This window comes from Myodes glareolus, chromosome 3 (assembly GCF_982192425.1).
Source record: "Myodes glareolus chromosome 3, mMyoGla1.1, whole genome shotgun sequence".
Taxonomy (NCBI): Eukaryota; Metazoa; Chordata; class Mammalia; order Rodentia; family Cricetidae; genus Myodes; species Myodes glareolus.
Genome location: NC_142028.1, coordinates 90044675 through 90071277, shown reverse-complemented (window position 1 = coordinate 90071277; position 26603 = coordinate 90044675). Strand labels below are relative to the sequence as shown.

General features: G+C 45.1%; 2 protein-coding genes across 8 annotated transcripts in view; both read left to right on the top strand.

Annotated features, from left to right (window-relative positions):
• Positions 1–8396, top strand: part of Dnajc6 (DnaJ heat shock protein family (Hsp40) member C6) — a 157430-nt gene extending 149034 nt beyond the window's left edge. For all 7 annotated transcript variants that reach the window (XM_087904802.1, XM_087904808.1, XM_087904805.1 and 4 more), the window contains 3 exons: positions 1065–1207; positions 4808–4984; positions 6070–8396. In XM_087904802.1, the coding sequence (XP_087760928.1) occupies positions 1065–1207; positions 4808–4984; positions 6070–6171 (422 nt within the window). In that variant the 3' untranslated portion in view covers positions 6172–8396. The remainder of the gene's footprint in view (positions 1–1064; positions 1208–4807; positions 4985–6069) is intronic.
• Positions 8397–14136: 5740 nt separating this feature from the next.
• Positions 14137–26332, top strand: Leprot (leptin receptor overlapping transcript). The gene is made up of 4 exons (XM_048453166.3): positions 14137–14276; positions 19104–19179; positions 22799–22985; positions 24542–26332. Exons 1-4 carry the CDS (start codon positions 14261–14263, stop codon positions 24656–24658), a joined length of 396 nt encoding a protein of 131 aa, XP_048309123.1. The 5' UTR covers positions 14137–14260; the 3' UTR covers positions 24659–26332.
• The last annotated feature ends 271 nt before the right edge of the window (positions 26333–26603 follow it).

Sequence of the window (26603 nt, the reverse complement as noted above, 5' to 3'; positions counted from 1 at the left end):
GCAGGGATATCCCAAGCACTTCCATGTACATCTTCAAAACCAATACTCTGTTACAGACGCAGAACTGTGAGGTAGATCTCTAAAGTACTTTCTCAGTTTCTCCAGACTTGTGAGAGCCAGGACTTGACTCCCAGTCGCTTGGCACCACTGTCACTTCCAGCTGCCCATAACCCCAGTGTTGCTCACAGCACTGCTGTGATGGAAATGCACGTGCTGGGAATGTATGACATCATGTTTATCCATTAGCAAGCAGGGAGATCCTCTGGGCAATTCTGTTGAGTCGCATGGCAGCCCCTTCATTTTTGTTTTGAGTAGATAGAGGGTGAGTGTCTCCTAGGAGCATTTAATTTTGGTGTGCACACATGCGAATGTGGCTTCTTTAGAATGTAGATGGCAGAACATTCCCAACTGGGAACAAAAATACCTTGGGTTGATTACTACCGACTACGTGGACTGTTGTGGTTTCTTTTAACCAGGCTTGCTTTTAGCTCTTTCTCATGACAACACTGTATTGTTAACACCATCCTCATTCTCCAGATTAAGAAACTGAGGTATAGATACCTGCAGCGTCCCTTGGTCATAGCTGGGTTTCAGACACGTAGCACTGTTTTTCAAAAAGACTGCGAGAGGATTAGTTCCCAACCAGACTTGCACAGGAAGGGCACTATGACCCAGTGAACTCATCAGCTGGGTAGAGACAGGGAAGTGATAGCAGAGAGGATTGCAAGGACTTGAATCTATGCTCTTGTCTAATCTATGACACCAGTTTGTTGTAATTGTGATAGAATCATGAGTATCTTTGTCTGCAAGGTTACACTGGAGATGAAATAGGCGTTAGCGATCCAGACTTCAGTCCTGTGCTTTCCATGGACATGTTGTGCGGTTCTGGACAGGCTCATTGGGTTCCCTAGCCTTCCATTTTCCTCATTTGTTGCACATAGCCTTTAGTGTTCTGCACGAGGCAGGTGTGAAGAGGATGGAAGTGTGAAAAGCTACTTTGAAGCCCTGTCTGACCTTCTGTTTGAGAATGAAAGTTGTGATGGTTTCCAAACATTGTGTTACAGAAGGGAAACAAAAGGCTGCTGACTTTGAAGACCTGCTTTCTAGTCAAGGGTTCAATGCCCACAAAGACAAGAAGGGGCCTCGGACAATAGCTGAGATGAGAAAGGAGGAAATGGCTAAGGAAATGGATCCTGAGAAATTAAAGGTGAGTGAGCTCCTCAGTTATCCTATAGGACAAAGATGTGTGACGAAGTCATGTCTGTCCAATCGCCTCTGTATTGGTCGCCTTTATGTTGGTCACTAGGGACTAAATACTTGACAGATACAACTTGAGGGAGGGAGGGCTTGCTTTGCCTCATGGTCTCGGGAGATTTCAGTTTATGGTGACAGGAACGGCCTGACAGTGGGAGTGTGCAGAGTGGCTGTTCACTTGGGAGTGGACAGGAAGCTCAGAGAGAAGTGCTGCAGCAGAAGGAGAGCAGGTGGAACTTTCGAAGGCCCACTCCTAGGGAGCCACTTCTACTAGCTAAGCCCTCTATAGGTTCCACTGTCTCCCAAACACCATCCACTGGTGAACAGGTGTGTAGTAAGGAGGCTGCGTATTCATTTCCCGGCTGCCCAGACTCCCGAAATAATCACACAGAAACTATATTATTTAAATCACTGCTTGGCCAATTACTTAAGTATATTGCCAACTAGCTCTTACATATAGAATTAACCCATCTCTGTTATTTTATATTTTACCACAAGGCTCATGACCTACCAGCAAGGTTTCAGCGTGTCTGACTCTGGCGGTGGCTCCATGGCTTCTCCCTGACTCCGCCTCCTTTCTCCCAGCCTTAAGTTTAGTTTTCCACACCTAGCTCTATTCTTTTGCCCTATCACAGACCAAAACAGTTTCTTTATTCATTAACCAATAAAAGCAGCACATAGACAGAAGGACCTCCCACACCGCAGGTGCTCAAAACAGGAGCCTGGAGAGAACAATTTAATTTAAATCTTAACACCCCCTAAGGGTCCTGCCTTCTAATGCCATGCACCACTTTGAGTGTTAAAACTCAACATTGACTCCAGGGTGGGACACCGACCATATCAACCTTGGAAGGCGCTTCCTTGTGGCAGTCACTGTATTATGGTAGGTCTCTGAAGCTGTGGTTTGAAGACAGTCCTGATCTTCAATAGCAAAGCAGCTTTGGGAAGGTCTGTGCATGATGCTTAATTGCTACAATAAACACATTTTAGTCTGTGGTTTGGTAATACAGATTTCTTACATTTGCCCACCAGATGAATAATAATATTTGACTTTATATAGTTCAGAAGCCTTTAGATTGTAAATATGGGTCATTAGAGTTTGGTAAGAGCAATTCACCATTTGTGTTTTCTGCCACCTTGAGAACTTTCTGTTCTTGGTGGACGGAAACCAGGTTTCAGTTCTCTGGAGATCAAGAGAGGAATATTCCTATGCTCAGGATTTACCATTCTGGAGACAATCAGGCATGAGATTTGTATAGACTGAGGAAAGGAAGGCTAATGATGGTGAGGCCGTGGCCTCTGCTACACCCTCTTCCCATTTTTAAGCTAAAGAAGTTTTGCTTTTTCTTAAAACAAAAAGCAAAATGTCTGTTTTTGATTCTAAAGTTCTGGTGAGAATCGGTTTGAAGGAAGGGAGAATTTTGGTTTGTTTGTTTGCACTTAAAAAAAAAGAAGTTTGTCACTCAATGAATCCAAGTTCCATAACTCGTCGATAAGGGAGTTCTTCACAGGTGAGGCTGTAGTGTGGACAACTGGATGCAGATCAACCTGGAGGCAGAAGGTGGTTCTGAAGATGAATGGGGTGGGGTTATTGATGAGTACATAAAGATCAACGAGTTATGTTGCAGGACATCCGAGCACACTTTGAACCCCAAAACTGTGTTATTTCCTGGAGAAAACCTGTTTCTAGTAGTGGTGCGACTCAGCCCTAGCACACACCTTTAATCTAAGATCTTTCTGCTTGGATATTGTGAACAGGATTAAATAAATCAACTATAGGTCAAGCAACCAGTTGGCAAGAAGAAAACATGGGATTATTAAGAAAAAAGCCATAGAGAGTAAGAGAGAGTCAGGAGGACGGATAGAGAGACACACAGGAAGTAGACGGGAGGTACACTCAGTTTGAAGAGTCTTGTTTGAGACAGTGAGGAGAAGGTGGGAGGCTCCTGGGCTGCCAGGTGAGGAGGAAGGTCAGCCGGGTGCTTTCTCTGCCTCTCTGAGCTAGCAGGCTTTCACCCCAGCCTCTGGTGTCCACGTCTTTACTGATAAAATCGAACGATTGAGATTTTGTTAAAAACAACAGAGTTATCAGACTTATCTCAGTTGGAGAGCTTGAATCATTCACGGTAGGACATTAACTATGCTGAAAATCACACAGTGTCTCTAGGTTGAGCTATCTCCCAGGGCAACTACTCACATTTTTGTTAGAACAACACACTACAATTCTTTTGCTTCATATCTCGGCAAATTTAAATACCAGTTGTGCATAAAAGGATCCTTCGAGACCTTCTTGAATGCAGTGAAGGACCTGTAGTTCTGCTTGCTTCTCTTGGTATCTACTTCCATTACCGTTGCTCATTAGGCAAACGGAAACAGTTTTCTATAAGAGAAAGGCATGTTGTCTGTAAAGCCATGCTTGATCGTTCGGTTGGCACGGGATTTTCATTGCTGAGGAGGGTAGCTATCAGTAGCCGCCACTGAATCAGTTGTCCACCAATGCCACCCACTGAAGCTCGGTATGGTCAAATGCTGATGCCAACTCGTGATTCCTTCTGTTTTAATTACTTTTCTATTGCTGTGAAGAGACACCGTGGCCAAGGCAATTTATATAAGAGAGCATGTATTGGGCCTCACAGTTCCAGAGGGCTAGCTGGAACCCACGATCCTCTTGGCAGCGAGCCCAACAGCAGGCAGACATGGCTCTGGACCAGTGCCTGAGAGCTTACTTCAGATCCACAAGTGTGAAATAGGGAATGACAGAGTTAACTGGGAATGGCATAGGCTCCATTCAAAAAATTAAGACTCACACCTTCCCTCAGTGGCCGCACCTTCTCTTAATAAGGCCACGTTTCCTGATCCTACCCAGGCATTTCCACCAACTGGGGATCAAGAACTCATATATATGAGATTATGGGAGCCGTTCTCACTCAAACCACCGCACCTACCATTAAATCACTTCCCTTATCACACCGTGAAGGTTGTTAGTTTGCATAACTGACTAAAGGGATCACGCAATAAACCTTTCAAGATGCCGGTATTTGGTTCCTGGGCTACAGCGATAAGAAACAGTGCCTTTCCGTAAACAGCTCCATGTAACCACAGGAAAAGGTGGACATACAAGTTCAATAAGGTGTGATAAAGATGGCACACTTACGGTAGGGTAGGTGACATTTTTCCCCCTTGTGGTGGGAGTCAAACCCAGGGTACCACTGAGCTACACCCTCGCACAACGTTGGCCTGCATGCAAGGAGGTTTATTTAGTTGGTGAAACAAAGGAGGTCCGGGTGTGACCTCATGAAGTTCATATGTTAGGAATGTATAATTAGCTGTAGGAAGTCAGAGAGAAAGGAGTTCAGACCATAGAGGTGTACTCTGAAGTCCATGAACAGGTTTGAACAACCGTGTGCACCGGAAGGGCAAGGTGGGAGGTGGGGGAGTGTTCCAGCTAGAAGTGGGTGCTCTTTCGGTTCTACTGAAACAGGGTAGATCTTCAGAGTCCTGGTAGACAGGAAGTACTTGACTGTCTTAACCCTTTCGTATTTCCTGCTTGCAGATCCTGGAGTGGATAGAAGGCAAAGAGCGAAACATCAGAGCCCTGCTCTCTACGATGCACACGGTGCTGTGGGCCGGGGAGACCAAGTGGAAGCCGGTGGGCATGGCCGACCTGGTGACACCAGAGCAAGTGAAGAAAGTGTACAGGAGGGCCGTGCTGGTGGTGCACCCCGACAAGGTGGGTAGGGTCTGCCCAGTCAGAGACTTGTCCGGTCCTTGTTTCGGGGTTGAGAAGCATGGGATAAAACAGTATGCTTACAGTTTGCTGATTGATTAAGACATTTCTTGAACAAAACTTATTATGTGGGTCATTTAAATCAGGTCTCTAAACAGATAGTCTTACTTCATGAGGTTGGTGGAAAACAATCCAAGCATCCTTTACAAAGAGCAGGGTGAGCGCCTTATTCATTGCGGAAATGCAGCACTTGTCAGTGACTTAGTTTTAGGGTTTACAGGTGATCTTGAGCTACAATACTAAAACAAGACTGAGTACTTCAAAGGAAATTGTGGTTCCTGTGGAGGGCAGTACCACGTTTAGCCAGAACTGCAGGAGACGCTTTAGGGTACATTTGGGAAACAGAATATTGGTGAGGATTGACAAGATTTTTAAAATGTCCATGTGCGTTGCCATTGATGCTTAGGGTTTGAATAAATTCTGAGCACATATAAGGGCTCCGCAGGGTTAGAACTTCAGCTCCCTCCGAGCCGAATTCACCTCAGACGGAAGCACCCCACCCTGCTGTCGTGTGAACGGTGACAGATTTGTGACATGAAGTCGTGACTGGGGTACCTTTGGGATGGCATGTTTGAAACTGTGTTCAGTTTTCATCTCTCGGCACTCCTTATGACCAAACACAATAATTAGTGGAAAACAACATTAATGCTTGGACTTTAATCAGTCAAAAGATAAATAGGAGCCCAGAGAAATTGGTAAACTGCCCTATTATGAGACTCAAAGACCTTAACTTTATAGAAATTGGAAAAGGGGGGCTTGGAAATACAGTCAATTAGAGATTGGGCTTTCGTTAACAATGAGATTTTTTTTTTCTGCCCAACAAGCTCCCTGTTTTCTCCTTACTGGTCAGTTTCTGTTAGTCAGTCTCTGTGAGTCTCCAGGGCAGTGTTTGGTAATGAATTTCGTATAGGTAGGCTGTAAAAAGAAATGCCTTAATGGAAGAACATTTTTATTTACAATCCACATTCTCCGTGAATTTAGTATAAGTTTAATGCTAAACATCTAATTGTGCTTTCTGTTTTCTTTAGGCTACTGGGCAACCCTATGAACAATATGCAAAGATGATTTTCATGGAGCTCAACGATGCCTGGTCTGAATTTGAAAACCAAGGCCAGAAGCCCTTGTATTAATCTGGGAGCTTTTCTACGCTGGCTGCAGCCCTGTGTTAATGCTTAGTGTGTATCACAGTTCTGAGATTTTCACAGATGAACCAAAAATTCCAGTAATGTATTTCCAGTCCTCAACTGTTAAGTTCCTCACGAATTCATTTCTCATGGTCAGAAATGTGAAAGTTTGGTTTCTTAAAGTCCATAGCACCGAGAGGAACTCTAGCAAGCTGACCTTGCAGAGTTAGGACAGTCTTGCTTGCCCTCTGGGAAGCCTCCTCAGCATTTTGCCTGGGGAAATGGGGCAGAGGCCACCCAAGGTGAAGGCAGGACATCCGGTCTCATTGTCTGAGATTAAGATTTATGAGTGGACGTTTTGATAATTGGATTACGTAATGGTTTTAAGGATTTAGTTTAGGGATAGTTTTGTTTGCGTTTTGTTTTTAAACGATGTCATGTGAGCGACGACTTTACACAGTCTCCAAGGATATCACCAACCGAGGATTTTTCAGTGGAAATTCCCTAGAGCCCTTACCTCCTTTAGAGTGTGTATTTTGCTCTAGAGAGTTAACAATGAAAGAAATGGCTAAAGGGTGGGATGTGATCTTGCAGGTCTGGGCTTTACCCCTGACTTGTCCTGGATGAGCTGCAAACCCAAGCACGGGATAGCTAAAGAAACCAGGAGCCTTGAGATGTCAAAGCTCAACTTCCCCCGTCACAGATGTTGGGCTGCTGGCTCCCTTTCCCTTAAAAAAATCCGTGGTTGACTAAAGGAAAACCTCCGGATGCTCCCACCACCGCCACAACTCCCCGCCGGTTGAAAACCCCTTCTAATGGCTGCCACCTAACTTAGTGTTCTTTCTTTTGCTTAGTCAATAAAACCTTCATGGGCGACCGTTTGTAAGGCGAGTTTGGCTCATTCACAGTTGGATGGATCTGGTGTTCTGGGGGCTTGTAAGGAGCTATGGGTAAAGCAGAGAGGACAAGGCTGAGTATTAGTAGGGGAAGGGCTCCCTTGGGGAGAGAGCTGTGTGTGCCTTCAGATCCAGTTGGATAGCTTGCCAGTTTGGGGAACCAGATTCCCACCCACCCAGTGAATCTGAATCCCCCTCCTCCCTGGGTTATATCCACTGGGTTTGCTGTTGGATGCCTGTGGGGGGCGAAATATGCAAGAATGAAACTTTCCCAGAGCTACAGCTGGTCATCTTTCAGCCCAGTGTTCAGTGCTTCCCGCTCTGCAGGGTAAGCAGCGTGGACGGCTGGGATTTCACTAGGTCTCCTGGTGAGCACATGTGCAGCATCTCTCTATCCATACATGCATATGTATATGTATCCTGTGCACATGCATAGTCACAGAGCAGGCGGTCCAAAGACATTCGTTCTAATCTTAAAAAGGTCACACTCACTGTGTGGAAAGCTTCCAAAAGTTGTTTTTCAAAGACAATCATTTTGTTTGTTTGTTTCTGTTTTAATATTCTTGTGACAAACGGAACCAGAAAAGCAGCATGTCAGAAATACTTTTGTTCTATATAGATCTCTCTCCTCTCTCTTTTTTTTTAATTATAAAAGTTCTTCTTTTTATTTTACCTTTTACTGATAATGTGAAATTCTCAAAAAATGCTCTCTTATAAATATACAGCTGTAAACTGTAACCATAACAACCTAGGTGTTATTTATTAACGTATTATACAATGATGTCTTCCCCAGTATGTGCTTGTCCTATTTAAGATTGGGATGTGAGACATGTTGCTGTGACCTGTTTTGTTTTTTTTGAGCTTTTTGGGTTTTTTTTCCCCTTCATTCACATTTGTAGATATCGTGTGAACTACAGTATATAATGACAGTAATTAAGAGGATATTATGTGGCTGTCACGTACATTTTGAGACAATAGAACTATATTAGCTTTGTATTATGTTTGCATAGCTCATTAATGTTCATGGTTCCAATACCACTAAATGTTATGCAATTAGCAATGAGAAAGAACCCCTCCTTAAGCCTGGGGGTTTCCCACCTCTCTTTCCCAGATGCACTATGAGTCTGGATGCCTGTCTGTCTCAGAACTTTTAACTCTTGCAGACCACTAGGTTCTGCATGCCTTTTAAATACCTGGTTGTGACAACTTGTTGTTGGTCGGACCCACTGTCTCATCCATATTTATTGTAATATATTTTTGTTTTATAAATACGTTAAACACAAAATGTCATTGTTCTAAAATATTTGTAATGTATATTAAAAAGGATAAAAAATACTTGTGGAGATGTACGTTATTTTTGTACTTGTGGAGATGTAAGGGGCTAGGGACAGTGGTTCTCAACCTTCCTAACTTTTAATACAGTTCCTCACGTTGTGACCCCCAACCATAAAATTATTTTTGTTGCTAGTGCATAACTGTAATTTTGCTACCATTATGAATCATTATGCACATGCGTTTGGAGATAAAGGTTTGCCAAAGGGGCTGTGACCCCATAGGTTGAGAACCGCTGGGCTCGAGAGATAACTCAGTGGTTAAAGGTGCCTCTTACTCTTCTCTTGCACAGGACCTGACTTGGCTTTTAAGTCCTCCCTGCCTGTCCCTCCAGTTGTGGAGAGATCTGATGCCCTCTTTTGGTCTCCACAGGCACTTTTGCTGATGTGCACATATCACCTCCCCCATATACCTGATTAAAAATAAAAGAAATCTTTAAAAAAAAAATGAAACAGGGGCTGGAGAGATGGCTCAGAGGTTAAGAGCACTGCCTGCTCTTCCAAAGGTCCTGAGTTCAATTCCCAGCAACCATATGGTGGCTCACAACCATCCGTAATGAGGTCTGGTGCCCTCTTCTGGCCTGCAGGCATACAGACAGAATATTGTATACATAATAAATAAATAAATATATAAAAAATTAAAAAAATGAAACAAACAAACAAGATAAGGAGTACAGTGACAACCTCGAGAGACAGCGTCTGACCTGATTTGCTGTTAAGGAACAGTAAGGGTAAAGAATGAGAAAAGTGCAGAATACATTTCCATCAGAATGTAACCTGACAAGATTCTACAGTTATACTTCTATCTCCCAGTACCATTCATTCCCTGAGACAAAATGACAGACAGACAGACAGACAGACAGACACACACACACACACACACACACACACACACACACACGTCATGACTAATGATACTGTGTTGCAAAAGGAATCAACATAGAAATCCTATTCTCATCAACAGAATATTAGTACATTTTCAGCTGTGTGTGTGTGTGTGTGTGTGTGTGTGTGTTGAGTCATAGAGACTGATCTATAGTTTGAGACTTTACCATAGGACAGAAACATTTGTAGACACACTGTACCAGAGTCCTTGAGCTACTACTGTGCCTGTGCGTCTAGATTCAGAGACTCAAGTCAATACCAGTGCCACTGGTGAGACCCCACCTGGTAAGAAATCATGAAAGTTGAATTCCAGAGCAAGTTTTCATAGCACAGGTCAGTTCCCATCCTGGAAGCACCAGACCAGAAAATGTAGGTCAAATCAAGCGGTTTTTATTATCCTAAAAATAAGGCATACAGTGTGTAGTACAGTGCTATGTGTAGGTTTGAAACCAAAAGAATAGCTTTGAATCCTGATTTTTTTCCTACTTAATATCTGTTCTATTTATACTCTATTTCTTTATACTCTCTGAGTCCTGATTTTATCATTTGTAAAATAGATTCTTCACAGCTCCTCTGTGGAAGATTAGGGACCGTGTGTATAAGTTGTTATCACATGGATACTGACCAATAACTATTGCTGCTGTTCACAACAGATAGACAAGGCAGAGTAGCACTGATAGTATTGAAGCTGGAACTACAGGGAACCCTCAAGTTTGAGAAGTGGGCAAAAGAGTAGGAAAGTGTTGACTGAGGTTTCTGTCCCACCAGGTCCCACAGCCATTCAGTCCCAAATAAACACACAGAGGCCTACATTCATTATAAACTGGTTGGCCTAGTAGCTCAGGCTTATTATTAACTCTTGTAACTTGTATTAGCCCATAATTCTTGTCTGTGTTGGCCTTGTGGCTTGGTACCATTTTCAGTGAGGCAGTCACATCTTGCTTTCTCTGTGTCTGGCTTCCTCTTTTTCTAGGTGACGACCGCAGACTGACTGTTTCCTCTTCCCCGAATTCTTGTCACCCCCATCTCTACTTCCTACCCCGGTCGCCCCACCTATACTTTCTGCCTGGCTACTGGCCAATCAGTGTTTATTTAAAATACAAATGACAGGGAACAGAGCATTGTCCCACAGCAGGAAAGTCTTCTGGAAACTCCTCCTCCCCAGCACTTCTTCCTGTCTTCTTGGGGTGGGGGTTGGGTGTGATCTGAAATGGCAGATGCTAGTAGGTTCTGTAGATGGGATAGCTGTGGGCAAGGAAGACAAATATGTTTATTGATTTCTGTTATAGCATGCTTCCGTTTTGATGCACTGACCTTAGAGCCTGCTGTAGGGCACATATGATACCTTGTGGTGATCTCGTGGGTATGGTCATGTAAGAGTTGAGGTTTGAGAATGGTATTTTCTATGAAATAGGGAGAAGCTATACTATTTATAGTAAACTTACTAATATTTGCTATGTCAGGACTCAGAAAATGACTACAAACTGAATACCTCGGAAGACAAATTTCTCTGATTTCTCATCTTCCTTTACTAGGCAGATAATAGAGATTAGAACTCACTTTTGCCTAGGCAGGTCATAGAACTCATGCCCTTTCTTTAAAGCCAGACATAAAACTAGATGGAAGTTTCTGTCCTGCCTGGTTCCCCAACCATTCAGTCCCAAACAAACACACAGAGGAGTATATTTATAAACTAGTTGACATACTGCTCAGGCTTATTACTAACTAGCTCTTACAGCTTAAATTAACCCAGAATTCTTACCTATGTTTAGCCACCTGGCTTGGTACCTTTTCTCAATAAGGCATTCTCATCTTACTTCCTCTGCATCTGGCTGGTGACGTCTGGCTGGTGAAAAAAAAAATTTCTATTTCCCAGAATTCTCCTAGTCTGGTTGCCCCACATATTCTTCCTGCCTGGCTACTGGCCTATCAGGATTTTATTAAACTGATATGAGTGACAAATCTTTACAATGGACAGGAGCATTATCCCACAGCATAAAACCTTCATTCTCCTCCCTTTTGCCATAAGAGTTGACCACTGGAAGTTCTTTCATCTTCTTTGATTTTAGATCCTAAGCTCACTAGCCCAGGAAGGGTCCCTGTGCTGTCTCTGGAAGGAGGAGTGCTGCACAGGGCACCCGAGACGAATGTGAATAGACAGGTTTCCCCACAGTCTTCACTGTTAGATCAGATTCTATTCGACTGATCATATTTCTACGTGGCTGTCAGTGCTTCGTCAAACCTAAGCATAAGAGTGCACAACATGCACAGATTCCTTGATTCTTCAACCTGCAAGATCCTTGTGTCATTCAAAACTACGATCAAATAAATTTGTTGTGATTTTTCTGTTGTATGTTCTGGTATGGTGGCATTGGTCATCAAACTTCATGGATGTTAAAGGGATCACACCTTTTTTTTTGCTCCCCCACAGTTAATAGAGCCAACCTTTGGTATATACCCCAGGCAAGACACTAGTAAATATGCAGATTGATATGAAATCAATGAATTGCTTTGAGCATCCTCTTACACGTAAGGTATTACTATCAACTCCTGCCTCCTTTGAGCCTAAGATCTACTGTGTGAAGAGAACAGTTGTGAGTGGCTAAATTGAGTGTTTCAGGGGTTGATCTCAGCTTTCCTGTTCCCTGGCCACTATTTAAGCCTTGGTTTTACTGGCTATAAAATGGAGATAATAAAATCTAGTTCATTGTGTTTGAAACTTGAACTCAAGGAAGAAACATCAGAATTCATCCTAGTGGTAGGCAGGAAGACCGAGGTCCAGGTCTTGTGACAGTTGAGTAACAACATAGGAATGGCTGTTTGGGTCAAATGCAGGTTTTGGCAGTTCTTCTTGTGGAAATGTGGAATGAATGGGTGAGCACAATGGCTTTGCAGTGTAATGTCTGGCAAAAGAAAAGTCTGATTTCTCAGGTGATGCTCAAAGCCTCTGGCAAGGTGATCAGTGAACTGAAAGTTGGTGTGGCAGAAAGCAGTTGGAGATAAACACTCACTGTCTCAGAATTGTTCTGATTCCAAATGCGACCCGGGGGCCAATAACTTCCTTCCTTCCTTCCTTCCTTCCTTTCTCTTCCTCCTCTTCTTTCTCCTTCTTCTTTCCATTTTCCAGTATTTTCTTTCCAAGCCTTGGGCATTCACACTACACTGTGTCTCTGACGTCAGTTTCTCTCGAATCATGGGATTAGATGCAGGCTGCCATAGAAGTCTCTGGCAAACCCCTCTCTGTGGCCTTTCAGGGACAAACTGGATGGTTGAGGATGGGAGAAGGTATCCTAATCATTTAAAATGGGAAAATATCCTTGCTCCTCACTAAAGGGGCTCAGTGGTTATAATGGAGGAATTAAAAACAGGTTTGACTGAGCAGTTTCCTGAGCGCTTTCACCAGTGCTGCAGTGCCTCCTTCTCACCGACTGTATTGTCCATGATGCTGGCAGATGCCTGACACTGCAGAGAGTACCAGACCCTGTGGACACTGTTTATCCTATACACACTCACAGTGGTACAATGACTTCACTTGTAATGGTTCCATTATGATTAACAGTATAAACTAGAAAAGGTTATATTGTAATATGTTATGCAAATGTGTTTCTCAAAAAATGTGTTTGTGGTTTTTGTCTTTCTAACCTTATCTAAGGAGCTGTTCGGCCCAGTTCCTATTCTTTATGAACCCCTTTCTGTAGAGGTTTTCTACTAGATGATTTCTAAAGATGAACATTCCGGTGATGAAGGTTAAGAAAAAAAATGGCTCTGGGGGAATGAAAATTGGCCTTAATTACTTGCAGATCCGCGTTGCAAAAAGAATAGCTCTTTATTTAAGGATTCAGGAAAACTTCGGGCCGAAAGAGTCTGTATGGTACTTATCGCTAACAAACAAGCAAGAATGAAGGAGATAGACGGACACACTAGTTTATACAAAATGTTAAAGCATCTAGACTATCCTGAGGCAGCATCTGGATCCGAAGTCACGATTGTGAGGGAGGTCTGGTCCTCAGATTGAGGAGCAGGGCTGGGATGTCTCAGGATTTCTAGAATCCCTGGAGTTAAAATTAAGAGGTTATTCTGATGTAGTGAAAGTGGGAGGGGCGCTGAGACTATGATCCGAGTTCTGTGCCGGGACTTGGCGACTACGTGAAGGAAGTTTGAGTGGCAGGAATTAGGACCAGTAGTGTCTGGACTCTGAGTGGCGAACAATACAACGGAGGCGGGGTTTTGCAAGACGGAGCAGGATCGGTGCGGTAGGGGCAGGGCTCTGAGAACTGGGGGCGGAGTTGTAGGTCCGGGCGGGGCTCGAGAACTGGGGGAGGAGTCATAGGTCCGGGCGGGGCTCTGAGAACTGGGGGAGGAGTTGTAGGTCCGGGCGGGGCTCGAGAACTGGGGGAGGAGTCATAGGTCCGGGCGGGGCTCGAGAACTGGGGGCGGAGTTGTAGGTCCGGGCGGGGCTCGAGAACTGGGGGAGGAGTCATAGGTCCGGGCGGGGCTCTGAGAACTGGGGGAGGAGTTATAGGTCTGCGAAGTGCGGAGAGACGCACGGAGAGGTTCTCCGTGGGCCGGACCAGCAGGTCCTGTAGGGAAGGATCCGGTGCAACTGGGCCTGAGGTTATAAGTGGCAGAATTCAAACCCAGTAGGAATAAGGTTCTGCATGGTTGGGCGGGCTCTGTCCTCTGGGGGTGGGAATTCGCGAGTTAAGGGTGGAGCCCCAAAATCAGGGGGCGGGACCTATTTGGGGGGGTGGGCTCTAAGCTCGTGGGCGGGCCTCCGCGGACAGGGGGTGGGAGCCTAAAGCAACAGGAGGCGGGTCCTGTAGGAAGGGGCGGGGCCCGATTGTCTGGGGCGGGGATAATGTCATCAGGGGAGGACCCTGCGAGGCAGGGCGGGCTCGGGATTCGCAAGACAGCCCTTGCTCGTCTGGGTTAGGGCGGCTTTTGGAGGAAGCCGGAAGCAGCGACGGCCTCAGCTCCAGAGACATGGCGGGCGTTAAAGGTACACCGCGACCCCCGCTCGCGGCTGGTGGTTGGGGTTGCTCCGGCTCCCAGCTGTGCGGCGAGCAGCGTGCTGAGCGTGCGGGCTCTTGCAGACTCCGGCCTCCCGGGTGCGCTGCAGCGGTGTTTCGCGGACCCTATAAACGGTCGCGCCCACGCCCGCCAGACCCCTAGCTGGGTCTTCCCCTGTGGGGTGTGCTTTCCCCCGTCGCCGCCTAGGCTTGTCAGTTCCCCGCGGGTCACATCAGGGTCCCACAGCCTCACCTTCCTGCTCCTCCGCAGTTTCCTGTGGCTTACAGAGGAGCCTTTGTCTCCAGGCTGGGTGTTGGAAACTTGGGTCTGTTGTTCCTTACGATTTTCTAGATGGGCAGAATTAATTCCAGGCGTTTGGCAGTGAAAAGTAACCAGAAATACTCTATTCGTCGCAACCTTGGGTCTGTAATTAGGTGGGATTTTAACGAGACTTTACTTTCTTGAGTGTTTTCTTTAACTCGCCTGTGAACAGACAAAGCAGAAGGTGTGCTGTTTTGTGTTTTTGAATGGTGATAAAAGGGCGTGCCGAGATTACCACCCCGATGAATGAAGAGCAAAGGGGAACCGAGTGGACGTAGTTATTGGAAGGCTTCCTGCTATTTGGGTTTCTGATCATCTGCACGAAGTAGACTAACTCGTCTCTGTGTTGGACTTCCTTTCTTTGAAAACTGCCCACTAAGACCTTCCCACTTACCAACATGTGCACAGATGAACACAGTGTATACGCATGTGTGTACTCTGAGTGCACTACGAATGTATCTTTGTGAGAAGCTAGTAACAGACATATATTAGTAAATGTGGTTTACTTGGGCAGTGTCCACTATATAATATATCCATATGAAGGCAGTGCCCAAAACAGGAAAAATGGTGTCTCACCGCTATAGTGTTTGGTCATGGCCAGAAAGTACAAAACAGTAGCAGTTTGTGTGTGTATGTGTGCGCGTGTGTGCTAGAGATCAAGTAGTGAAAAGGAACACAGGCTATGGAGTGGACAAAAACTAAGCAAAGTAAAAAAATTTTGCAAGTAATTCAACTGTTATTGAAAGATTATATTGGAGACTTAGGATAAAAGATAAATGAGAATTTTTTACTGAGTTGACAACTGCAGCTAATTATATTGCTGGGTAAGTAAATGAGGTGTGCTCAGAGACAGTTGGGAGCATAGAGATAATATGCTGGGGTGAATCATGTCCCTCTAAAGATATGTTCAAGTTGTAACGCCCTAATATCAAATAAGGGTGTGTCCTTATTTGCAAACAACAGATGTTCCCAGCCCAAGGTAGTACTGCCTTGCATGATGTCCTTCAGATAAGAGAGAAATTTGTCTGTGAAGACTCACAGGGAAAGCGCCACATAAGGACGGAAGCCGAGGGCTACGAGATAGTGGTCCTCAACCTTCCTGATGCTGCAATTCTTTAATACAGTTCCTCATGTTGTGATGACCTTCAACCCTAAAATTATTTTTTTGCTACTTCATAAGTGTAATTTTGCTACTGTTATGAATTGTAATGTAAACATCTGCTTTCTGATGATCTTATGTGACCCTGTGAAAGGGGTCTTTTGGCCTTCCAAAGAGGTCACGACCCACAGGTTGGGAACTACTGGCACTTTCTGCCATGCTGTAAGACCTGAGTTTGATCCCTGGGACCCACATGGTGAAGAGAGAGAACCAACTCTTACAAGTTGACCTCTGACCTCCGCATGTGTGCATGCACAATGGCACACTCTTATAATTAGATAAACCTAAATAAATAATTTTTAAAGTGCAAACAAAAGCCATACTAGAAATTGGGGTGGTGTAGCTGCAAGCCAAACAGTAGTATGGACTCCAGCGGCGCTGGGCACTAGTTAGGAAGGAAGCTTGTTCCTTCAGCCTTCAGAAGGAGAATGGCCCGGCCAACACCTTGGCTCCAGGACTAGGAGAATTATCAGTCCCCCCGTTTGTGGTACTCCACTGTGAAGCTCCTCCGTGGGGGAAGGTGCTAGAAGAAGGAGTACTTCAGGGATTTATAGGGCTCTGTAAGGGGTGGGTTGAGGCCAGAATATATTCCAACTGGACAGCATAACATATGGCCAGGGCAGAGGCCGTGAAAGAACGCATCTTCTTTTCTTGTCCTCAGGAACTTGGCGGTGGTGGTGGTGGTGGGGATTGACGCTGGAGGAGTTAGGGGTCAGATTGTAATGAGCCTCTAGTGATAAAATAACTTGCAGCCTGTGACCAGACTGCAAAGGGTAACACATGGGCACCTGATCATCTGGGTGGAGGGTGATGGGAAGAGGTTCAGCTGGCAGCAGCGGGAGGGCATAGGGGCTGCCCTGACGCAGCACTAAAGCGTTCAAGGGAAGACGGCATTGTGGACTGAGGGCTCGGTAAAGGGAGTTGTTTTAATTTGCTGGAGAGCACAGTTGTGGTTTCAGCCCTCGAAGATTGGTCTTCAGGAGAAGCAGCAGCATGCGTTTGGAAGGGTGGAGATGGGGTAGGCGTGAGAGGTTATTTTATGTGTTGGATTTGAGGTCCTTGTTAGTTTTGGCTCTGTGGGCACAGTAGTCCAGATTAGAAGTGGAGTTCTTAGGATCTGCTGGGGACTGGAGCTTTGGTTATGGCTGGGCACTGTAACCTTGTTCTGAGAGCTTCAGGTTGAACTTAACTTTTCGGCAGTCAAGTGTAAAGTGAAAACGGGTGGGCTTGAGTTGTTGGTTAGCTCCAACGGAAATTAAGAAACTGGCAAGATGGCTCCGCAGGTAAAGGGAGCTTGCTGTGCAAGCTGAGTGACCTCAGTTCAATCCCAGCAGCCCATGGGAAGGGGAAGGAAGGAACTGACGTCACAGGTTGTCTTCACATGTGCCGTGGCACGTATGTCCCCCTCCACACGCGCGCGTCATTCTTACACATGATTTAAAAAGAGAGGGAATAGGCAGAGAATGCAATTCCTGAACACACACACACACACACACACACACACACACGGGGCTTAAAGGCATTGAGCAGAAATACGGTTGTGCACTTTGAGATGGTTTGGGAACAGAAAGAAGAAGTAGGTCTGTGGTTCACATGCTCTAGGTTCCCGGAAGAGAGAACATTGCAGGCCATCTGTCACAGAGGAGCAGGGCAAGGCTGCAAGGAAAAGGCCAGGCAACTTTTAAACTCACAGACATTTGTCCATGAACAATACCATATTAATTGAAAAGATAGAAATCCTTCCTCATCCCGTGATGTCTGTATTCATCCAGGTTTCCTGGAAAGTATAATGGTATCTTTCTATTAAACAGTCTCTCTAAATCTCTTAATAAAAGAAGGCAATAAAAAAATCTTCACTAGTCAGTGACTTATTAGGGATTTTAAGAAGGATATTTGGATGATTCAGTGTCTTGTGCTTTTGATTTGCTATTTTATCAAATAACATAGCTAGGTGAGTGGAGAGCGGCTGTAGCTAGCGTCGCTTGAGTCCCCTTTGTCAAGCAGTGTGTATAGATGACTAATTTAATTTCCATAAACCCAAATGAAGTAGGACCACCATTGCCATTTTATAGGTAAGAAACTAGGCGTAGAGGGTTCCAGCTGCCTAAGGTCGTACAACCAGCTGGTTGCCTCATTGATGTCTGAACGACCCATTTGGTGTCTGAGAGTTAACCCGAGGGCAGTCACATAGAAAAATGGAAAGGTCTGGATGCTCTGATGTGAGTATCCAGTGCTTGTGGGGATTTCTGTAATGGCCATTAGCTGGGGATTGTCTCCTCTGAAGCTGTGTTGTGAGCTCCCCACGGGTGGTGACAAGCCTGACTGTCCTCCACTGGCAAATGGAGAGAGAACCCATGCGGCAGGCGGCAGGTAGGGGCAGGTTGCTGCAGTGGCCAGAGAACTTGCACCTTTGGTTTTAAAGGGGTGGACACAGGCATTTGTTGTTCTCACTTTGGGCTATTGCACCAAAGCACCCACAAACTGGGCAGTTTAAATGACTTAATCCTGAGTATTGGGGGACCGGAAGTCCAAGATCCAGGAGCAGACAGAGTCAAACAGGGAACTGTAGTTTCTTTCTCTTGTGACAAGGATACTGATCCTGTCACCTCTACCATTATGCTCACATCTAAATTCAGTGACTTTCTAAATGTATGGCTGTGCATGTCTGTTATCCCAGCTCCTGAGCTGTGGAGGCAGGAGGATCTCCAGTTGGAAGCCAGCTTGGACTGCATTGTTTTAAAGAAAGCAATCCCAAAGGCTTCACTTCTTAAAACCATCTCACCAGGAGTTATGATTTCAAATATGCGAATTTAGAAGGTGCACAGACCTTCAGTTACATGGTAGTACACACTGGATAGTCAGATGTAACATCAATTAATGACGTAAGTGCATTGCTACCTTTCTTAGATTTGCTGAAAAGCTCTCCTTAAATTTCGTTTAACGAATGTCTGTGGGTGTGCGCATATCATAGCACACCTGCAGGGTGAGAAAGAGTTGGTTTTCTTTCAGAGTGTGGGTCCTGGAGATTGAACTCAGGTCATTGGGCTTGGCTGCAGGCCCCTTTCTCTCTTGAGCCATCCTGTCAGCCCCCTAGGCTTCTTTTGCAGTGAGAATGCGTTATTGAGATATATTCAGATACCACAAACTCAGCCTTTTTAAAGGTAAAGTTCTGTTGACTTTCTCGTACTCACAAGGTTGTGCTGCCCCACTGCCATCTAGTCCCTTGACAGTCGCCATCTTTTAAACAAAACGCTGTACCTATTGGTGGCTTCTGGACCCATTATTGCCTGTAATTAACCACGGCAGACCCTTTAACATTTACTGTGTTTTCCACAGCTCTTGTGGCACTGTCCTTCAGCGGGGCTATTGGACTGACTTTTCTTATGCTGGGATGTGCCTTGGAGGACTACGGGTAAGTTGTTTGGAAAAGGAATTGCTCTGTGTGTGTGTGCACACGTGTGTACATGCAGGAAGTATATAGTTATTTGTGGAGGTGATATGTCTTCCAGTCTCTACTTTTTTTTTTGAGTCAGGGTCTCTAAGTGAACCTGGAACTTGCTTATTTGGCTAGACTGGCCAGCAGATCCTCCTGTCTCTACATCACCATTCCCCTCCCCCGCCTCGGGGGCTGGGTGGTTTACCGGTGCACACCACCGCATCAGGCTTTTTACATAAATACTAGGGCTTGAACTCCTGTCTTTGTGTTTGCAGAGCAAGCACTTTGTCTACTGAGCTGTTTCCCCAGCTCTCAGATTCTTCTCTTTGTGTCTCTATTACTGTTACTATCAAAGTCTGATCAGCATGGGCCCTGCTGTAATGCACAAGTTGGTGAAGTCTAGATTAGGAATTCAGCACCTTCAGGCACCAGTGTAGTTATGTGGAGAAAAGCTCTTTTTTAAAAAAAACAAAACAAAACAAAACAAAAAAACGGATGTATTCATTTAATAAACAGTTGTTAAGCTCTGAGCCTGGAGCATGGGGATGTGAGAATGAGTTCTGCCCTCAGGAGTTTGCGGGTGAAGTGTGGGGGTGGGGGAGACAATTAATTGAGGAAACTAGAGTGTAGAGACTGTGGGAGCACAGAGGACAGACCTGCTTGGTTCTCCTGAGCGGAGACTTAGTGGATGAGCGGGAATTTCTCTGCATCCCAGACACAGGGAACAGTCAGGAAGTAGCCTTTATCCTACAAGGAGGATTAATCCGGCCTGTAGAGCCAGCTCTTTGTATGCCCCATGGAGGAGGTTAGATTATGCCTTCCAGACAACAGGAGCTGGGAAAGCATCCCACGAGGCTGGGACTGTGCTAACGGAGACTGTAGTCCAGGAGGAGCCTAAGGGGCCTCTATCAGAGCTAGAGCAAAACTGGGGCCTGGGGCAGTAGAAATGGAAGGAAATGAACTGTGTAGGTGGCAGGAGGCTTTATTCACTGATGTCGGGGCTCAAGCAGGTTCCTGCCAGCTTGAATGAGTGGTGAGTGACTTGGATGCCTTGACCCAAAAATGTGCTGCTGAGACCAGCTGGGGCCAGTTTTTGTGACCTCTGTCTTAGGTTTTCTATTGCTGGGATAAAACACCATGACCAAAAACATCTTAGGGAGAAAGGGTTTATTTCAGTCTGTAGTTGTAGTTCCTCAGGAAGGGAAGTCAGGGGCGACAGGACAGTCTAGGCAGGAGCTGACGCAGAGGTCGCAGGTTGCTGACTTGCTCCTCATGGCTTGCTTTCTTATATCCCCAGGACCACTTGCTCAGGGTGGCACCACACGCAGTGGACTGCGCCTTCCTCATCAATCGTAAATTGTGAAAATGCTCCACAGCCAAGCCTATAGGCCAGTCTTATGGAGGTGTTTCCTCAAGTGGGGTTCCTTCTTCTCAGATGATTCTAGCTTGTGTCAAGTTGGCAAAAAAAAACAAAAACAAAAACAAAAAAACTAATCAGGAAAACATTACCGACTCAAATCTACCATGGTGTTAGAAGCGATCACACACATTATTTAAACATGATGTAAGCAGAAACATTTGTTCAGAGTTTCCACGGCTATCACTGTATTCTTGTTGAGGGGTATGCCGTTCCCTTTCCTGCCTGGGAAGTCAAAGCCCAGCATAGTGAAAGCCTTGCTGATTGCACAGTGGTGAATGGGAGAGGAGGCCCTCTGCTCTGACTCTCAGCCCTGGCACTGTCTGTCATGCCATGACTAATTGAATCCTGGTGTTTGGATTCTCTGTAATGTAGCATGTCTCCATAGGATGAGAGCAGCACACATCACTGCTGCCACAAAGAGACTCGTTTGTGACTTTGTGACAGTAACTTGGGATTTTCATCTGCATGAGAAGTTGGCACACTGGCCCGTGTAGCCGCTGCCCACTTCCGTGGGTAAGGCCTTGTTGGGACCACGGTCACCGCTTTTGCTCCACAGTGGCAGAGTGTAGAGGTGACAGAGACCTGCGATTGCCTGGCCACTTGTGTTCTCTATTTGGTCTTTTATGGAAAAGGGTTTGCCAGTTTTTGGCCTTCCTGTTTAGTGAATCATGTTATGTTCATGTTAAATTTTACATGTGAAAAGACTGCTTCTACACTAGACATTCCCTTGCTAGAGGATTACTCTGCTGGGGACAGTCTCTTAGACTGTGCCTCCGAAAACTGTCACAGTAGTCCTGAGAGAGTGCAGGTGGCACTTAGGTCCCTGCTCTGTGGCTTGCTCCTCACTATCTTGGTCCTGCTGTTACCTAGCAGCCCCGTACAGTGCTTTCAGGTGATTTCTGGGATATCAGAATATATATTTCTGGGATATCAGAATATAATAACCTCTGTAGTTTCAAGTGAGGAGCCTGCAGTCTTGTTTCCATCCCGAGTCTGCCTGCTGAAGGACACTCCCTTCTTGCTTCCCGGTTATCACCCCAACTTCCTACATCTGTGACTTCACCCCAGGGGTGCTTGCTGTGTGGGTGGATCTGCATGATTGCCGGTTGGCGATGGTGTGTGTTATTGTGCCATGTGTTTGTGATAATGACTGGCTGGTATGTTGTTCTTTAATGGGTATCTAACCAAAGGCAACAAGGATGATAGATTATTTTGAAAGTCCTTCCAGGGAAACCAATTGGAAATTCAGTGGCTATGGCTATTCTTAATGGGTAGTGTTGTTCCTTTGTGTGGGATTACATTTGTAATCTACTGTAATAAAAGGTAGGGTTGGGTACATCTAGTGAACAAATGTGCATTTTCATTCCTTCGTTACTAAAATCTTTTGTGTTTTTTTCCCACCTATTTAACAAGTGAAAATTGACGAAGACAAATCACGTCTCGGTTCTAATGAGCGCAAAGATACCAAGTGGTGCTGTGCAGAAAGCTAGGAAGGGGCGTTGTAGGCAAGGATCACTGGGATCACCTTTAGGAAGAGATCTCCCAGCTTAGACTGCACTGCGGTGAGAAGAGACCAAGGCAAGCATGAGACCTGAGTGTGCTAGGAGCAGGGAGGAGGCTGCGGTGGCTGCAGACTAAGAGAATGGGGGTGGGCTGGTCCAGAATGAATCGAAGAAATGAAAGCAATGGATATGGAGCCTAATTTGTGTTTCATTTTAAATCATCGGTTGCTTTCGTGCCTGCATGCCCTCAAAAGACCTTCATGAAACTAGTGTATGTAAACCACTGAACTGTGTTCTGTAGGGAAAGTGGAGGTGGCTTTTTAAGATCCTGTCCTTGGAGTTGCTGGTCATGGCCAGCAATACAGCTCAGTGATAGAGTTCTTGCCGAGCTTGTCCAGAGTCTTGGGCTCAGTCCCCAGTACTGCAAAAAACTATAGATTTGTAATATAATACTCTATAGTTGTTTCTTAGCATACTAAAAGCTACATATGTATTAGTGAATAAGTAATATTTTTCTATCTCTGTGCCTGGTAGAAATATTTTTATGTTATAATATTCATAGTTGATTAATGTTTTTACTTAGATATGTAAAATAATGATATTGAAACAACAGTACGCCTATGAGTTAAGATGTAACATTTCTTGGGTTTCGTCTTGGTTCCACCAATAACAGTGTTTACTGGCCTCTGTTCGTCTTGATTTTCTACGTCATCTCGCCCATCCCCTACTTCATTGCCAAGCGGGTCACATACGACTCTGACGCGACCAGCAGTGCCTGTCGGGAGCTGGCGTATTTCTTCACGACTGGGATTGTTGTTTCTGCTTTTGGATTTCCTGTTATTCTTGCTCGCGTGGCTGTGGTGAGTTCTGTTTTCTATTGTTTTACTCGGCAGTCAGGGGTTGTTTCAAAGGCCTGTGTCTGAGACCTCAAGTTCATTACCATTGCTTCGACTCTCCGTGAAGCCAGCTGTAGTTTGAGTTTATCTCTCCTACTTGAGATTCATCAGTGTCTCCATCAAATTTTCAAAATGCTTTCTTTGTTTCTCTTACAACTTTTAGTCAAATCATGTGATTTCTTGCTTTTTCCACATTGAGCCATTCTTTTCAGTCATTCTTAGATTCCTGCCTCTTATACCACAGGGCGGTCCATAGAGACAATAGAAACGCTGCTAGGACAATCAGAAAATGAAGGTCATATCCAATTGGAACCAGGAACTTATTCTCAGTACTCTGGGACATACTGAGGAATCTCTAGTGACTGACGTCACCACAACCATTGTAGGCTTTTTAAAATATTCTTTTGGCATGTAAAACAAACACCATGGGTATAATTTATTCAGTTCCTTGATGTTCTCCATTTCTCCTACTCTTTGTTTTTATTCTGCCAACCACATTGGCTATCAAACACGTACAGATGTATACAAATCTTGTTTATGCATTCAGCACTAAATACCATTTATGAAATGCCAGGATTAAGAAGTCCATACTGTCGGCTCTCATAAAGCACAACGATGTCCTGATAAAGGATACCACATATAGGGAGGGAAACTGTAGGAGTGCCAGGAAGAGAGCAATGCCAGTCGCTGCTTGACATGGGCCTCTACAGCCAAACAGGGGGCTGTCGGGATGGCCCCCGAGTGTGAAAATGCACCGTGTGGAATAAAGAACAGTGCAATCTGATAAAGCAGAGAGGAGGCCTGGAGAGTAAGGCCGGAAATGTCACTGAGGCCACTGAGCCAGAGCCCCTAACACTGCCTCAGCCTGAACTGACTCAAGTCATGAGGCCCTCTGAAGCTCTGAACACAAGCTGGCCCTGCTGTCACGCTTCAGCCAAAGTATTCCTGTTTGCGCTTTCAGCACCGTGGTTGTGTTGGGGGAAGAAACTTTCATTGATGTTTCTGTCGGTTAATTTGAAGCCGAAAGAGAAAAATGCCCACTAGAGGGCACTCTCGTCCCCAGCTGGGCTTCCATAAACCGAAACGCCCAGATAGAATGCCCCTTTCGTGTGAATGCTGGTCATTGTGTGAAGTGTCCTTGCCTAGGAAAGCAGCAAACACGCAGAACTTTCCAGTTCCCGTTCCCAGTGAAAGAGGCTGAGACACGCAGAGCATTCACATCTGATGCTGTAGTTGATTGTCAGTCATCTTGCTTTCATGTGTTTTGCTTGAGGCAGGTATTGTCAGCGAAAACCAAGCAAGCAGAGACCTTTCTACAGGGACAATGTTAAGGAGGATACTAGACTTAATTAAAACACATCATGGAATCAATTTAACTAATGACGGAGAAGTTCACTGTCCTCCATCCATGATGTGACTCAGCCTTGTGTGACGTTTCAGTGGGGGTTTCTGGTGCAGAAGACGAGAGACTTACAAAGAGTCCAATCTGAAGACGACTTACCCTTTCTCTTGCATTTCAGATCAAGTGGGGAGCCTGTGGCCTTGTGCTGGCTGGCAACGCTGTCATTTTCCTCACAATTCAAGGCTTTTTCCTCGTCTTTGGAAGAGGAGATGATTTCAGTTGGGAACAGTGGTAGCACTCTATTCTGACGGAAAGCATTGAGTCTCTTAGTGTTTGTACTGTACGTATACGTGTGCACATGTGGTGTTTTCTTACGGATTTGAGTACGCTGAGTTTTTTTCTACCTTTATGTCGTGATCATCCTCGGGAAGATGCTGTCAACGGAAGATGAGCTTTATTCGTAGCAAACAGATCACTCCATCGACTCCGATTTTGCTTGGGATGTGCTTGGGTAATCAGAGACACTGGGGCGGATGTGTTAAAGCCCAGGAGAACAGGCATTCTCGCTGTACACTGTAGGCTCATCTCAGAGTCTCATCCACACAGGACATCAACATCTGCCAGGAGCTTATCGGGTTTGAGGGATCTGAAGCCCACGTTAGACCAGGTGCACCTGATGGGACTCCACCTTGTCACGTGCATGTTGTCCCAGAGGAGTAAGCATCACATTCAGCTCCCCGTCTTCTCCTTGACACAACCATGTAATCTCTGGGGCTTTCATACTTATTTGCAAAAAAAAAAAAAAAAAAAAAAAAAAATCCTGCCCTTTGTTAAAAACAAGTTCTGACTCTTGGTGTTTCTAAAATGTCTAAACCGATAATATCTGTGATGGTCCTCAAATTTTGGGGGACCTGGGTAGGGTGTGGTGGCATGCATACCTCGAATCCCAGCACTCAAGAGGCAGAAGCAGGCAGATGTCTATGAATTTGAGGTCAGCCTGGGCTACAAAGTGAATTCCAGAACAGTCAAGGCTACACAGAGAAACCCTGTCTCAAAAAACAAAGACAAAAAAAAAAAAAACCAGAAAACAAAACAAAAACCAAAAAAATAAAAACAAAACTGAAAACAAGCAACAATGAAACATTGGGGGAACCTGTTTTTAGGAGGGAACAATTAAGTCCTCACATCATTTAAAGGGCAATAGCTGTTTGCACAGAATAAGTTACAAAATAACCCAAAAGCCCCTCTGGGGTGCATGGAGGGAAGCTGGACTGGAACCCGTTCCTGCTTTAAGTGGAGGAGAAAACAGACAATTCTTTGAAATTTCCTTTTAAACTTTGTACTTCCCTGTCCCTTTCAGGTGTCTCCTGTCCCCGCCCCCTTCACCATTCTCATTTGTGCTTGCTAGCTCTGACCTCTCCTGGAGGTGTGTGAGAGTCAGGAGCAAGCAGAGGGTGAGGGCTTCTTTGGGTTAATGTTGGTGCACTTTTTGTCCTTTGTGTCGAACTTGATGTCGCCTCCAAAGGAAACACGGGGATCCACCTCAAGTTGGTTCTTATAATCCGATTTTCTAGCCCATCCTTTTTTATCTGCGACCTATCGGGAGAAGGAAGCGAAAACAGCCACCTCATGAGGATGCCGACAGCGGTCAGCCGTGCTGAAGCATTAGTGTTGGTTGCTGGCGAGTGTCCAGAGCACTGGACCCTTGTGGCTTGTGGTCTGAGGACTCAACACACCGTCTCCAGGTGGTGTGACACTGCGACCAGCAGACGGACAGACAGTGGACAGCGTGCAATGTTACCTTTCGGCCTTGTGCATGACATTATGTTTTCAATATTTTGTGCGCATATAGAATTGTTATCACTTCTAGTATTTACATTAGAAAAAATATTTAGATACTTGATCATTTTAACCAGCATTTTTAATCATGACACTTGCTATTGTAATAAATTGGACTTTAAACACTGAAGGGGAGTTGAATTTCTTGTCTTTCATCTCGTTACCGTGCTTAAAAGACGAGTGAGGATTTCTTGACGTTTTGAGCAGTGATGCTCTTCGAACAGTCGCCGTGATTTCCCTGGTGCTGCCTTCAGTGTCCAGTTGGCTGCAGTAACTGTTCTTTCTCTAGATGGCAGGCAATAGCCGTCAACTTATCCTTCTTTTTTTTCAGAAGGATCTCGACTGTTTATACACATCTCAAGTAACCACGATGGCCTTAATGTAGAAGCTTAAAGCATTAC